Source organism: Salmo salar, chromosome 12 (assembly GCF_965601325.2).
Source record: "Salmo salar chromosome 12, fSalSal1, whole genome shotgun sequence".
NCBI lineage: Eukaryota > Metazoa > Chordata > Actinopteri > Salmoniformes > Salmonidae > Salmo > Salmo salar.
This window is the reverse complement of record NC_138302.1, coordinates 6,437,886-6,454,442: the sequence shown is the minus strand read 5'-3', so window position 1 is coordinate 6,454,442 and position 16,557 is coordinate 6,437,886. Positions and strand designations below refer to the sequence as shown.

The window sequence follows — 16,557 nt, the reverse complement described above, 5'->3', positions numbered from 1 at the left end:
AGCGGTGACCAGTTCCTCAGTTGTCCACCCACTTTCAGCGGTGACGCCTGTAGCACTGGGTGATGAGACTTGGGCATTGGCTCCTCCTGGGTTGTGGTTGAACTGTGGAGCAAGTCGGCAAGTGCATGGAGGGTCCCTGATATTTGTAAGAGTTGTTCTTGCTGCCGACCCAGCAGTGCTCCTTTGTGGGATACAGCATTCTTGATCTTCCCAATGAGCTCAGTTGAAATGTTGTACATCAGAACCCAACAAGCCTGTTTAACTCCATTGTTTGTAAACAATCTTAACACTGTTCGCATGAAAACATGGATAAACTAGAATTGTAATATCATGGATGGTCAGTTCTTGTATCCATTTCTCTATGAATTTGAGAGTGGTTGTATTTCTTCAGCCTCAGCTTTTTACCAAAACGGGTGGGGTATCCGCTTTGTTATTGTTTGAATTGAGGGTGAGGATTTGTTTTTACACATGACCTTTTATAACAGGGTTTACTATAACATGGTTTACTATAACAGGGTTTACTATAACAGGGTTTAATATAACAGGGTTTACTATAACAGGGTTTACTATAACAGGCTTTACTATAACAGGGTTTACTATAACAGGGTTTACTATAACAGGGTTTACTATAACAGGGTTTAATATAACAGGGTTTACTATAACAGGCTTTACCATAACAGGCTTTACCATAACAGGGTTTACTATAACAGGCTTTACTATAACAGGGTTTACTATAACAGGGTTGGGTTTATTAATAACAGGGTTTATTAATAACAGGGTTGATTATAACTGGGTTTATTAATAACTGGGTTTATTAATAACAGGGTTTATTTATAACAGGGTTTACTATAACAGGGTATACTATAACAGGGTTGATCATAACAGGGTTTATTCATAATGTACACATTTCTATTCAGATTCTACATCTGCGTAGAGGAACTTTTTATCTGTAAGAAGTAAGAGAACTGGTTATTTAACAATTATTAGTTTACATGGTTTTCCAGAATATTGTTTTTGTTCAACTGTGTTACCCACTCCAGTCAGCAGATGGCGACGTGAGTCTTTCAGGTGACGCTTCTTGCGTGACGTTTAATGTAGTGGACGGGATGTTTTTTCTACAACAACAATTCATCCACCTCGGTAGCGTGCTAGCCAACATAAAACCACAACGTTGAAGCTCTTTAGGCCATTTTTGTATGTATTAACCTCAGTGTTTTAAACACATTGTCTGCGTATTTACTCTATATCGTTTACGTTATTAGCTATCTGGCTAAGTATCATTAGGCTAACGCTAACTAACTTGATATCATCCTCGACCATGAGCTCACGCTACTTCCCCCGTTCTGAAGAAGAGGTCTGTTGGACGGAGAAAGAAGTTCTTGTGAAAGAGGAGAAGGAAGAGGAGGATGTCACAGTTAAAAAAGAAGTAGAGGGTGAGGCTGTTACAGTGAAAGAAGAGGAGAAAGACGTGAAAGATGAAGAATTTACAGTGAAAGAAGAGGAAGAATCTTTAAGAGTGAAAGAGGAGGATGCAGTTATTGGAATGAAGGAGGAGGGGGAGATTACTGTCACGTTGGAGGACACTGGAGATCTGATTAACACCAGTAAGTACTATTTTAAAAACAGTGGAACAAACTCTGTAGTTGTTGAACTATTGAACTAATGTGCAGTGTTAAAGACTGCGGTCTGGTGAGCCGTCATTCGCAAAAGGCGGTCAAGCCACCCACGCTTCTGTTTCCACCAGAATTTTCTTAAGTGGATAGACAACACCTTACGGTACCGCGTGTTTTCTGGGAGGTAAACTGAGCCGGGTGTTCTCTAATACTCAGATAGAAACGACAGCTACAAATTATTCCACGCAAACAGTTTCACGTACGTTTATTCAATCTCCCATAATCAAAATGATACCAAATCGTTTAGTTCATTTTCGCACCTTTTTATTTTTTAAATTGTACCTTTATTTAACTAGGCAAGTCAGTTAAGAACAAAATCTTATTTTCAATGACGGTCTAGGAACAGTGCTGCCTTGTTCAGAGGCAGAACGACAGATTTTTACCTTGTCAGCTCAGGGATTTACTGGTCCAATGATCTAACCGCCCCACTGGGCTACCTGCCGACCTGAACAAAATGACTTTGATATCACGGGTAGAGTGAGTCTGCTTCATCAATTACTGAGTAAAGGGTCTGAACACTTATGCAAATCAGTACCAGATTTTTTTTTATACATTTGCAAAAAATGTATACAAACCTGTTTTCGCTTTGTCATTGTGGGGTATTGTGTGTAGAATAAAAATCGGAGTAAAATAAATGTAATCCATTTTAGAACAAGGCTGTAATGTAACAAAATGTGGAAAAGTCATAAAACAGTGCAAAATATCCAGTCAGAAATGATTATTTTCTCTCTTGAACATTGGATGATCTGGGCCAATAGCTGAAAACTGTTTTTATAGTGGACACTAGGGTGTCTTATTGCCCACATGTTCTGTTCTCTCTCCGGTTGATCCAGTGTTGAGGCTCAGCGGAGTGGATGTGTTGTTTCCTACCTTCACCACCTGGGGGTGGTGATACGACTTGGCCTATTAAGACACTCAGTTAAATGCAGGTTAGATTTCTCATGCTGCGCTATTTCATGATCAAACAATGAATACATCTAACAGGGTTCTAGGCTTGATCAGAAAGTTAGTTGTTTTCGAATAACCTAAATCATTGGATGCCTGAAGTAATAATGAGAGAGAGAAGGAACAATAGCAAGATATAAAAATCACATGAGAAATTTTAACAAACCTTTATAAGAAAGCATTATAAAGACAGAAATGATGCATGCAAGCCCCCCCCCCCCCCCTCCCCAATTGGAACCAAACGACCAAAAAAACAAACCCTACCAATTTAAATATCATAACAGGATTAAGACAAATTCAAGTTATGAAGAGTATTTTCCAAACTATTCTAATGACGTGTTTAAAGTCCTAGTGTTGCAGCTTTTAAATGGGAATAATTTGGAAAGTCTGATTCTATGCTATTGTCAATCACATATATATTTGGAATGACAAATATGTTAGACCACAAGAAGTGAGATTGAGAAAACAATACCAAGATGGAAAAATTCTATGAGGAGTGAAAAGCAAACTGAGGCTACAGCTGAGGAAAGCTGAGGAAATCAATTATGTGTTGCTGGCCTAGGTCTATTAGATAACCAGATAGGCCTTGGCTACTACACAGCTCGTTACTACCCCAGATAACCAGATAGGCCTTGGCTACTACACAGCTCGTTACTACCCCAGATAACCAGATAGGCCTTGGCTACTACACAGCTCGTTACTACCCCAGATAACCAGATAGGCCTTGGCTACTACACAGCTCGTTACTACCCCAGATAACCAGATAGGCCTTGGCTACTACACAGCTCGTTACTACCCCAGATAACCAGATAGGCCTTGGCTACTACACAGCTCGTTACTACCCCAGATAACCAGATAGGCCTTGGCTACTACACAGCTCGTTACTACCCCAGATAACCAGATAGGCCTTGGCTACTACACAGCTCGTTACTACCCCAGATAACCAGATAGGCCTTGGCTACTACACAGCTCGTTACTACCCCAGATAACCAGATAGGCCTTGGCTACTACACAGCTCATTACTACCCCAGATAACCAGATAGGCCTAGGCTACTACACAGCTCTTTCGTGCCACAGCTCCACTAGAGTTGGAATGTGCTAAAAGATTTGGCTCCACTAAATATAGTTTGTCAATGTCATGATTCCTCTCGTCCTTCCTGTAGCAATGCAAGTAATTTTCAGTCAACCTTCAGCTTTTGGAAAAGTAAAAAATTACTCCTACTTATTCAAATTACACCAAGATTCTTTTAAATTATATTTTCTTTGTAATCTGGCCTCGGGTTATTCAATCACATTTATTCATACAGAAACCCAGCCTTAAACGCCAAACAGCAAGCAATGCAGATGTAGAAGCACGGGGGCTAGGAAAAACTCTCTAGAAAGGCAGGAATCTAGGAAGAAACCTAGAGAGGAACCAGGCTCTGAGGGGTGGCCAGTCCTCTTCTGGTTGGGCCGGGTGGAGATTATAACAGTACATGGCCAAGATGTTCAAACGATCATAGATGACCAGCAGGGTCAAATAATAATATTGAGGGATCTGATTTGAATTCAACCTCCTCGCAAGAGAGTAGTGGAGGTTTCATTCAGGTCTCTATTTAAATAAACACTGTCTTTTGCAGGAGAAAGACCAGACTCAGAGGAACCAGAGACGTCCAAACCATTAAGACGACACCACTGCTCCCACTGTGGAAAGGGTTTTAACCAGTTAGGGGACATGAAAACACATGAGAGAATACACACAGGAGAGAAGCCGTACCACTGCTCCAAGTGTGGAAAAGGTTTTAACCAGTTAGGAAACTTGAAGCGGCATGAGAGAATACATACCGGAGAAAAGCCGTACCACTGCTCCCACTGTGGAAAGAGTTTTAACCAGTTATGGGACCTGAAAGGCCACAAGACTTTGCACACAGCGGAGAAGCCTTATCGCTGCTCCCTTTGCGAAAAGAGTTTTACCGTGTTGGGGAGCTTGAAAATACACGAGATAAATCACACAAGGGAGAAGTCTTACCACTGCTCCCAGTGTGAAAACAGTTTTACAGATATAGGGAGCCTGAAAATACACGAGAGAATACACACAGGAGAGAAGCCTTACTACTGCTCCCAGTGTGGAAAGAGATATACCCAGTTAGGAAGCCTGAAAGAGCATAAGATACTGCACACAATGGAGAAGCCTTACCCCTGCTCCCTGTGTGTAAAGAGATTTTCCTCATCAGGGTGCCTGAAAAGACATGAGAGGACACACACAGGCGATAAACCTTTCCAATGCTCCCAGTGTGGAAAGAGTTTTTCCTTGTTAGCGAGCCTGAAAAGACATGAGAGGACACATACAGGAAATAAGACTCATCACTGCTCCCAGTGTGGAAAGAGTTTTAACCTTAAAGAATACCTGAGAGTGCATGAGAGAATACACACAGGGGAGAAGCGAGAGAAGCATTTCCACTGCTCCCAGTGTGGAAAGAGTTTTTCCTTGTTACCGAGCCTGAAAAGACATGAGAGGACACACACAAGAGAGAAGCCTTATCACTGCTCCCAGTGTGGAAAGAGTTTTAAGCTGAAAGGACAACTGAAACAGCACGAGAGAATACACACAGGGGAGAAGCCCTACCACTGCTCCCAATGTGAAAAGAGTTTTGCCTGGATAGGGGACCTGAGAAGACATGAGAGGATACACACAGGAGAGAAGCCTCATCACTGTTCCCAGTGTGGAAAGCATTTTACCCAGTTAAGACACATGAGAAGACATGAGAGAATACACACAGGAGATAAGGATGTAGGCTGCTGAACAGTGAGACATAGGACAGATGAAGGTCCAATACATGGTGGGACAGTAGGCCCCAGAGACTCTGAATATGTCTTGACTTTCCAGTGTTTTCCCTCCTGCATGTTTTATAAAGGATTGTGTTTGTGGATTTGTTTTCTGGGTGCAGGATTTTGGTTTGTGCCCAATGCACAGCTGATTCAAATAACCAACTCATCATCATGCTTTTCTTATTTGAATGGGCTGTGTAGTGTTAGAGGACCTGAAATCACATGAGAGAATACAGAGGCTTTGTTCTCACTGTTGTTTTTGACTGAGAATTGTTCTGATTTTTCTCTTTTCCTTTAAGTTGTTGTAATGTTTCCGGATTCACTGACCTTCATGTCTTAAAGTAATGATGGACTGTCTTTTCTCTTTGCTAATTTGGGCTGTTCTTGCCATAATATGGACTTGGTCTTTTACCAAATAGGGCTATCTTCTGTATACCACCCCTACCTTGTCACAACACAACTGATTGGCTCAAATGCATTAAGAAGGAAAGAAATTCCACAAATCAACTTTTATCAAGGCACACCTGTTAATTGAAATGCATTCCAGGTGACAACCTCATGAAGCTGGTTGAGTCATCAAGGCAAAGGCTGGCTATTTCGAAGAATCTAAAATATATTTTGATTTGTTTAACACTTTTCTGGTTACTACATGATTCCATATCTGTTATTTTATAGTGTTGATGTCTTTACCATTATTCTACAATGTAGAAAATACTAAAAATAAAGAAAAACCTTTCAATCAGTAGGTCTGTCCAAAAGTCAAAGGCAGATATAAATGCAGAGGCTGCGCACAGCGCAACAATATGCCACGCACATACAGGAAACACGGTTCCAAATAAATGGCATTATTATGTGCTCCTCCACCCATGTGGAGGAGTTGTGTTATGTTGTGGGCTGTGTTATGTTGGTAAAACCTCTGTCTCTCAAACAGAGAATTAGTGAACATAATTGTTCGACCAGAAGAAAGGACAAGAACATTTGAATGACCAAAAACATGACATTTCTACCTTTTTTAGATTTTGTGGTGTAGAGAAAGTCTAGATATCAGACAGGGGAGGTGATATAAATAACACTGAGTATAAGAGAATGTTTTGGTCTTTTCACCCTCCAGACATTATTCCCTAAAGGTCTTAATGATGAAATGCCCATGTTGTGTTGTAAATGTGAACATGAACTAATGCCACCACTTCAGCCGACTCTGACGTTTTCTTCCTGCACTGTACCCAATGATTTATGAAAACTTGCTTAGTGGGTCGATGTCCTCGTTGTTGTTTTACAGACGTGTTTATTAAGTTCTATGTTCACACTGGATTAGAATATTAATAAAATGTACATTGTTATATTTGGTAGCACTTCTTTAATGAGGCTTGTTTTCCCTGGACTCCGACCCCATTTGATGCGTGGAACGGACGTGGGTGGGGCTATGTCTAAATACGGGTGCTAATTTAAAAAAGTCCCAAAAGCTCTGACTGAGGCCTTGAGGCCGATACTTTTAATTGTGGGAGTTTCTTCTTTTTTCTCTCTTGCCATTACTGATGTCACCTTTAAAAACGTGTTCAGGTATAAAGCAGTAGTCATTTATGGAAAAACAAAGGAACATTCAAAGGGCCCGAATATTTAAACCAATTATTATTTTCTACCGATTTTAATGTTTATTCGTAAAAAGCAGAAGACAGTAAATATCATTGACTGCAACTACTGCATCCAAAATACCACAGTCGACTGCAGTTAGTGTACTTTTACTGCACTTTCAAAACGGCAATCTTTTGTTATAGGTTATACGGAAGAACACAACTGAAATAAATAGCCTGATTCAATGCAACTCTCCCCCTCCGTTGAACATCAAACGTGTATATCTGTTAACCTGTTCGGTGAATGGATAGACACATACTGTTTCAGTGGTCTTTTGCTACAGGCATAGCCTACCATTAATATTCTCAGTTCCGGAACATTTAAAACAACCATATTTTCAATGGTATAATGGGATAATGATATTTGACTTTATATTGTAAATGCAATGTTTTTCATAGGCCTATATGCCTACCATGACCCCATGTTGAGGCTGAGCAAGACCTTCAATAGGCTAGTAGAATATGTAGAAAGCACCGTGGATCATTTGTTTTTTTTATCACCATTTATAAACCAACAAGGGGTAGCCTATGCTTTTTACCATTCACTATAACAAGGGTTAAAACTATATCGTCACACATCCCCTCAGTTCAAGCCCTGCTTTTAACCCTAACACATCAAACCCTCCACAGAAATTGATAGCATATAGCCTGAGGAGTGCATGGTGCCAGTGATTGCGTCTGTTAAGCAGGTAAACTTGTGGTAAACTGGGAACTCGGGGGAGGGGGGAGAGGGCAAGTCATGATATCAGGGATTTTCAGGTCGGAAAGTCAGAGGTGTAGGAAGATGCAGCAGTTTCAGAATTGGAAATAAAAGTTCGGTGACCATTGGAAGATGTTTTTTCCCAGTCAGAGCTTGTTTTTTCGGAGCGACTTTAAAGGGGAAATCTGCGATTGCTACATCAAATTTCAAACTTTTTAAATCAATCATATATACCCATTGACTCTTGTTGAATATAAACTTATAAATGCCTTATGAGTTTAGTTCAACTATCGTACCCCATCAGAACCCAACCTGTTTAACTCCATTGTTTGTAAATAATGTGAACACGGTTAACCTGAAAACATGGATAACTAGAATTGTAATATCATGGATGGTCAGTTCTTGCATCCATTACTCTATGAATTTGAGAGTGGTTGAATTTCTCCAGACTCAGTTTTTTACCAAAACAGTGGTGGGGTATCTGCTTTGTTATTGTTTGAACTGCAGATCACCTGTAAAGGAATAGTACTCTCTCACCGAGATAAAAACTATTAATGTGAAAAAAAGAACAAACAACAACAGAGGATTTTTTAAAAACACATTACCTTTTACGGGTAACACGGGTTTATTTACAACAGGGTTTACTCCGGTTACAACAGGGTTTACTATAACAGGGTTTATTTACAACAGGGTTTACTATAACAGGGGGGTTCGGGTTTACTTAACGGGTAACACGGGCCGGGTTGGGTACGGGTACTAACAGGGTTTATTTACAACAGGGTTTATTTACAACAGGGTTTACTACAACAGGGTTTACTATAACAGGGTTTATTTACAACAGGGTTTACTATAACAGGGTTGGGTTTATTAATAACAGGGTTTACTATAACAGGGTTGATCATAATAGGGTTTATTAATGACATGGTTTATTAATAACAGGGTTTACTATAACAGGGTTTATTTACAACAGGGTTTACTATAACAGGGTTGGGTTTATTAATAACAGGGTTTACTATAACAGGGTTAATTCGTAACAGGTTTATTCATAATGTACAAATCTCTATTCAGCTTCTACATCTGCGTAGATGAAATTATTACCTGTAAGAAGTTAGATAACTGGTTATTTAACAATTATTAGTTTACATGGTTTTCCAGAATATTGTTTTTGTTCAACTGTGTTACCCACTCCAGTCAGCAGATGGCGACGTGAGTCTTTCAGGTGATGCTTCTTGCGTGACGTATAATCTAGTGGACGGGATGTTTTTTCTACAACAACAATTCATCCACCTCGGTAGCGTGCTAGCCAACATAAAACCACAATGTTGAAGCTCTTTAGGCCATTTTTGTTTATATTAACCTCAGTGTTTTAAACACACTGTCTGCGTATTTACTAGTTACTCAATTTAATTTCATATTTACGTTATTAGCTATCTGGCTAACTATCATTAGGCTAATGCTAGCTAGCTTGATATCATCCTCGACCATGAGCTCACGCTACTTCCCCCGTTCTGAAGAAGAGGTCTGTTGGACGGAGAAAGAAGTTCTTGTGAAAGAGGAGAAGGAAGAGGAGGATGTCACAGTTAAAAAAGAAGTAGAGGGTGAGGCTGTTACAGTGAAAGAAGAGGAGAAAGACGTGAAAGATGAAGAATTTACAGTGAAAGAAGAGGAAGAATCTTTAAGAGTGAAAGAGGAGGATGCAGTTATTGGAATGAAGGAGAAGGGGGAGATTACTGTCACGTTGGAGGAGACTGGAGATCTGATTAATACCAGTAAGTACTATTTTAAAAACAGTGGAACAAACTCTGTAGTTGTTTTAACTATTGAACTAATGTGCAGTGTTAAAGACTGCGGTCTGGTGAGCCGTCATTCGCAAAACTTCCGGGTGAATTTCTTTAAGCGAAGTGACAACACTTTACGGTACCGCGTGTTTTCTGGGAGGTAAACTGAGCCGGGTGTTCTCTAATGCTCAGATAGAAACGACAGCTACAAATTATTCCAAGCAAACAGTTTGACGCACACGTATTCAATCTTCCATAATCAAAGTGATACCAAATCGTTTAGTTCATTTTCGTACCTTATCAAAAATTACTTTGACATCACGGGTAGAGTGATGCTGCAGTAGCCTAACGTTGGCGCTGTTTAGGAAATGTTAAATGATCAAAGCAAGATGTGTTTATGATGTCATGACACACAGGACGATCTAAATGAGCTTGATATGTTTTCAGGATGTAATCCAGTGTGATGACCATTGCTAACCATACGATGTCCATTTTATGTCATCTTAAAATATGCGTTAATATAATTGCTAATTCTATATTCTAGTTAACGTTGAAGTAAAATTGGATGGTAAACAATTTGTCACCACCAGTACATCCCTAATCCATTGTCATTAACATTGTAATGTATAACATGCCCATATGACAGCTACAACATTGGAAAAACACTCGTTTACTGTACATTCGGGAAAGTATTCAGACCCTTTACTCAGTACTTTTTGAGTTCTAGGCTTTTATCAGAAAGTTAGAAGTTGTTTCTGAATAACCTAAAACATGGGAACCCTCAAGTAATAATGAGAGAGAGAAGGAACAATACAAATGTATAAAAATCACGAGACGTGAACAACCCTTACAGTTGATCAAAGCATTCTAAAGACAGAAATGATGCTGCATACAAGGCCCATCAGAACAATCCCTCCTTGCCTTTGGGAACCAAAAGACTAATCCTACTAATTTAAATATCATAAAAGCATTAAGACAAATTCAAGTTATGAAGAGTATTTTCCAAACTATTCTCATGAAGTGTTTAATGTCCTTAAAGACCAAGGCACACTGAAGCTGTTGTGGGGGCCCAACGCTCAAGACACTTTATGTTGGGGTTTCCTTTATATTGGCAGTTACAACACTTTGTTAATTTCCTTTATTTTCACCCACTTTTTCTCCCTGGACACAACGCGGGATCGAACCTGGCTCTGTAGTGATGGCTCAAGCACTGCCCCACGGATCATTTTGGACCTGAATACATGTCAACAATCCTTCCCCTAATGACGACCATATTCTGCCAAAGGACACTTCTATGGATTACATTTTGTTAAAATCCCCCCAAAATCACGCTCTGTGGACATTCTAATCAAGTTTTACATTGAATATGTTGTTTTTAATGTAGGAATTGTTAAAGAGATACTGTGAGATTATGGCAATTTGTACAGAGTCCGATTTAACTCGTGGAAACCATTTTTATGTCTCTGTGTGTAGCATGATTAAAGTTAGATGTTTCGCGAGCCGGCGCTAACTAGCGTTGGTGAAATGACTGGAAGTCTACAGGTAGTCTATGCACTAACAGTAGGTACCAGAATGTCGCTGTATCTGTAAGGTGTTTACCATGGATCAAATGCAGCCTATGACACTGATTGAAATACTGTAGTCCACAATATCTATTATTATAGAGCTCTGTTCAGCCTAAAAACATGACATTATCTATTATTATAGAGCTCTGTTCAGCCTGTAACATGACATTATCTATTATTATAGAGCTCTACTCAGCCTGTAACATGACATTATCTATTATTATAGAGCTCTGCTCAGCCTGTAACATGACATTATCTATTATTATAGAGCTCTACTCAGCCTGTAACATGACATTATCTATTATTATAGAGCTCTGCTCAGCCTGTAACATGACATGATCTATTATTATATAGCTCTGCTCAGCCTATAAACATGACATTCCATGAGAGCAAGATTCTAGTTTGAACTCTATATCTTTTGATTTTCAAATTACACCAAGATTCTTTTAAATTAGACATTTTTTGGAAACTATGGTTATTGGGGGATGTGATTTGGATTCAACCTCCTAGCAAGACAGTTGTATCATGTGGAGGTTTCATTCAGGTCTCTATTTAAATAAACACTGTCTTTGGTAGGAGAAAGACCAGACTCGGAGGAACCAGAGACGTCCAAACCAGCAAGACGACACCACTGCTCCCACTGTGGAATGATTTTTAACCAGTTAAGGTGTCTGAAACGACATGAGAGAATACACACAGGGGAGAAGCCTTTCCAATGCTTCCAGTGTGGAAAGTGTTTTTCCTTGTTAGCAAGCATGAAAAGACATGAGAGGATACACACAGGGGAAAAGCCTCATCACTGCTCCCAGTGTGGAAAGAGTTTTTTCTCATCAGGGTGCCTGAAAAGACATGAGATGACACACACAGGAGAAAAACCTCATCACTGCTCCCAGTGTGGAAAGAGTTTTAACCGGAAAGAATACCTAAAAGAGCATGAGAGAATACACACCGGGGAGAAGCGAGATAAACGTTTCCAATGCTCTAAGTGTGGAAATAATTTTTCATTGTTAGCGAGCCTGAAAATACATGATAGAATACACACAGGGGAGAAGCCTCATCACTGCTCCCAGTGTGGAAAGAGTTTTAAGTTGAAAGGACAACTGAAACAGCATGAGATAATACACACAGAGGAGAAGGCTTACCACTGCTCCCAATGTGAAAAGAGTTTTGCCTGGTTGGGTCACATGAGAAGACATGAGAGGACGCACACAGGAGAGAAGCCTCATCACTGCTCCCAGTGTGGAAAGAGTTTTAACCAGTTAGGTCACATGAGAAGACATGAGAGAATACACACAGGAGATAAGGATGTAGGCTGCTGAACAGTAAAGGGTGTCTACTTTGAAGAATCTAAATATAAAATATATTTTGATTTGTTTTATACTTTTTTTGGTTACTACATGATTCCGTATGTGTTATTTCATAGTTTGATGTCTTCACTATTTTTCTACAATGTAGAAAATAGTAAAAATAAATAAAACCCTTTGAATGAGTAGGCGTGTCCAAACGTTTGACTGGTACTGTACATCTACATGATGCATTGTTACACCATGTCGGAGCAGTATAGTCCCAGCTGCATATTGTGATATGTTTGTTAACTTCGTTTTAAATACTCACTCATTACAAATCTGTTCTGATCAACAGGGGACTGTCTTGTTAGACTTCAATGCTGCTTTTGACATTATCGATCATAGTCTGCTGATGGAAAAACATATGTGTTATGGCTTTACACCCCCTGCTATAATGTGGATAAAGAGTTACTTGTCTGACATAACATGGAGGGTGTTCTTTAATGGAAAATCAAATATAATCCAGTTAGATTCAGGAATTCCCCAGGGTAGCTGTTTAGGCCCCTTGCTTTTTTCAATTTTTACTAACGACATGCCACTGACTTTGAGTAAAGTCAGAGTGTCTATGTATGCGGATGACTCAACACTATACACGTCAGCTACTACAGCGACTGAAATTACTGCAACACTCAACAAAGAGCTGCAGTTAGTTTCAGAGTGGGTGGCAAGGAATAAGTTTCCCATAAATATTTCTAAAACAAAAAGTATTGTATTTGGAACAAAACACTCACTAAACCTAAACCTCAACTAAAACTTGTAATAAATAATGTGCAAATTGAGCATGGAACTCTATTCCACATCAAGTAACTGACACAGGCAGTAAAATTAGATTTAAAAAACAGATAAAAAAACACCTTATGGAACAGCGGGGACTGTGAAGCAACTCAAACATTGGCTCAGACACATGCATATACTCACACACACACACACACACACACACACACACACACACACACACACCCACACACACAATAACACACACACAATAACACACACACTATACATACACATGGATTTAGTACTGTAGATATGTGGTAGTGGTGGAGTAGGGGCCTGAGGGCACATAGTGTGTTGTGAATATATTGTAAGGTTTTTAAAATTGTATAAACTGCCTTCATTTTGCTCGACCCCAGGAAGAGTAGGTGCTGCTTTGGCAGCAGATGGCGATGTGTGTCTTTCCGGCAATACTGCCATTGTGACGTAATAATCTAGTGGACGGGACGTTTATGTTACAATCGTTTATCCACCATTCATTTTTCCCATAGGGGATTTTTAAAGAACTTTTAAACCAACACGGGATCAGTGTCCCGCCCTCTAGACGGTTGAGCTAGCGTAGGCTAGTGTGATTAGCATGATATTGTAAGTAACAAGAACATTTCCCAGGACATAGACACATCTGATATTGGCAGAAAGATTACATTCTTGTTACTCTAACTGCACTGTCCATTTTACAGTAGCTATTACAGTGAAAGAATACCATGCTATTGTTTGAGGAGAGTGTACAGTTATGAACTTGAAAATGAATTAATAAACCAATTAGGCACATTTGGGCAGCCTTGATACAACATTTTGAACAGAAATGCAATGGTTCATTGAATCAGTCTAAGACTTTGCACATACACTGCTGCCATCTAGTGGCCAAAATCTAAATTGCGCCTAACCTGGAATAGTACACAATGGCCTTTCTCTTGCATTTAAAATATGATGATGCAAAAAAATATATATATATTTTTATCTTTATTATATTTTACTAAATCTAATGCGTTATAGTCTCCTACATTCATTTCACATTTCCACAAACTTCAAAGTGTTTCCTTTTCAAATGGTATGAAGAATATGCATATCCTTGCTTCAGGTCCTGAGCGACAGGCAGTTCGATTTGGGTCATTTTTTGGAGGAAATTGAAAAAAAGGGGTCCGATCCTTATTAAGGGCTGTGTTTCATGTAGGCGTGACCCTGGTGTGATGTTTTGATAACCGTGTAATTCTCTGACACCTCCACTGTGGGGCTTATTTCCTTTGTTACCATAGCGAGTTCTTAAGTATGCTAAGTTAATTATTCATTGAGGCAGCCATAGGCTGTAGATGGAATAAGAAGCGTATTGATTGTGTAATTGTGTGTAGGTTCAATCATTATTCTAATTTAAATTATGAGTCAAAGTGCCTTAAAGACACGTAAATTGTAGCCTACCGATTGCAAGGTGCAGCCTGTGTCCAAAACATTAGAGTCTGGTCCAGTAATTCAATGTGATGGCTTTTAACCTTTTTGTTATCGTGATCGTTATACACACTGGCTGCTCCTCATTCAGGCTCCAGGCGGCTAAAGCTTCTCTCAACCCTATCACACTGGCTCCTCCTCATTCAGGCTCCAGGCGGCTAAAGCTTCTCTCAACCATATCACACTAGCTCCTCATCATTCAGGCTCAAGGCGACGAAAGGTTCTCTCAACCCTATCACACTGGCTGCTCCTCATTCAGGCTCCAGGCGGCTAAAGCTTCTCTCAACCCTATCACACTGGCTGCTCCTCATTCAGGCTCCAGGCGGCTAAAGCTTCTCTCAACCCTATCACACTGGCTCCTCCTCATTCAGGCTCCAGGCGACTAAAGCTTCTCTCAACCCTATCACACTGGCTGCTCCTCATTCGGGCTCCAGGCGGCTAAAGCTTCTCTCAACCTCAGAGACATGTTTTCTCCCTGTGGTCTCCGGGGAAGTAGCCTATGATGTTTGCAAGCACCGACCTTTCAACTGAAACTCCTCTTCAATAAAGTGTACTCTCAAAGTTATGTATCCTACTGTAGAGCTTGGTTGTTCTAGATCGAAGGTCTGTTGTATCCTACTGTAGAGCTTGGTTGTTCTAGATCAAAGGTCTGTTGTATCCTACTGTAGGGCTTGGTTGTTCTAGATCAAAGGTCTGTTGTATCCTACTGTAGGGCTTGGTTGTTCTTAGATCAAAGGTCTGTTGTATCCTACTGTAGAGCTTGGTTGTTCTAGATCAAAGGTCTGTTGTATCCTACTGTAGGGCTTGGTTGTTCTAGATCAAAGGTCTGTTGTATCCTACTGTAGAGCTTGGTTGTTCTAGATCAAAGGTCTGTTGTATCCTACTGTAGAGCTTGGTTGTTCTTAGATCAAAGGTCTGTTGTATCCTACTGTAGAGCTTGGTTGTTCTAGATCAAAGGTCTGTTGTATCCTACTGTAGGGCTTGGTTGTTCTAGATCAAAGGTCTGTTGTATCCTACTGTAGAGCTTGGTTGTTCTAGATCAAAGGTCTGTTGTATCCTACTGTAGGGCTTGGTTGTTCTTAGATCAAAGGTCTGTTGTATCCTACTGTAGGGCTTGGTTGTTCTTAGATCAAGGTCTGTTGTATCCTACTGTAGGGCTTGGTTGTTCTAGATCAAGGTCTGTTGTATCCTACTGTAGGGCTTGGTTGTTCTAGATCAAAGGTCTGTTGTATCCTACTGTAGGGCTTGGTTGTTCTAGATCAAAGGTCTGTTGTATCCTACTGTAGGGCTTGGTTGTTCTTAGATCAAAGGTCTGTTGTATCCTACTGTAGGGCTTGGTTGTTCTTAGATCAAAGGTCTGTTGTATCCTACTGTAGGGCTTGGTTGTTCTTAGATCAAAGGTCTGTTGTATCCTACTGTAGAGTTTGGTTGTTCTGCTGGATTACAGGCTTGGGCAATTCCAATCCTCGAGGGCCTGATTGGTGTCACACTTTTCCCCCATCCCCAGCAAACACACCTGATTAAAACTAATTGCATTTTTAACTGAAGATCATGATTAGTTGATTATTGGAGTCAGGTGTGTTAGCTGATTGGCTCAAATCCATTAAGAAGAAAATAAATTCCACAAAGTATCTTTTAACAGGGCACACCTGTTATTTGAAATGCATTCCAGGTGACTACATCATGAAGCTGATTGAGAGAAGGCTCGCGTCACAAGCATTTCGCTACACTACAAGCATTTCGCTACACTCGCAATAACATCTGCTAACCATGGGTATGTGACCAAAAAAAATTGATTTGAGAATGCCAAGAGTGTGCAAAGCTGTCGCCAAGGCAAAGGGTGGGTAATTTTGAAGAATATAAAATATATTTTGATTTGTTTAACAGTTTTGGT

General features: G+C 40.0%; 2 protein-coding genes across 2 annotated transcripts; both read left to right on the top strand.

Moving 5' to 3' along the window:
• Positions 1 to 1,111: 1,111 nt before the first annotated feature.
• On the top strand, positions 1,112 to 6,768 carry LOC106564507 (uncharacterized). Its single transcript, XM_014130630.3, has 2 exons — positions 1,112 to 1,604; positions 4,238 to 6,768. Exons 1-2 carry the CDS (start codon positions 1,319 to 1,321, stop codon positions 5,398 to 5,400), a joined length of 1,449 nt encoding a protein of 482 aa, XP_013986105.3. The 5' UTR covers positions 1,112 to 1,318; the 3' UTR covers positions 5,401 to 6,768.
• Positions 6,769 to 9,018: 2,250 nt separating this feature from the next.
• On the top strand, positions 9,019 to 12,590 carry LOC145850172 (uncharacterized). Its single transcript, XM_014130613.3, has 2 exons — positions 9,019 to 9,526; positions 11,677 to 12,590. Exons 1-2 carry the CDS (start codon positions 9,211 to 9,213, stop codon positions 12,417 to 12,419), a joined length of 1,059 nt encoding a protein of 352 aa, XP_013986088.2. The 5' UTR covers positions 9,019 to 9,210; the 3' UTR covers positions 12,420 to 12,590.
• Positions 12,591 to 16,557: the final 3,967 nt, after the last annotated feature.

Coding starts and splice junctions, on each gene's coding strand:
- LOC106564507 (XM_014130630.3), top strand. CDS start 1,319: ATGAGCTCACGCTACTTCCCCCGTTCTGAAGAAGAGGTCTGTTGGACG. Junction 1,605..4,237: donor TGGAGATCTGATTAACACCA/GTAAGTACTATT, acceptor TGTCTTTTGCAG/GAGAAAGACCAGACTCAGAG.
- LOC145850172 (XM_014130613.3), top strand. CDS start 9,211: ATGCTAGCTAGCTTGATATCATCCTCGACCATGAGCTCACGCTACTTC. Junction 9,527..11,676: donor TGGAGATCTGATTAATACCA/GTAAGTACTATT, acceptor TGTCTTTGGTAG/GAGAAAGACCAGACTCGGAG.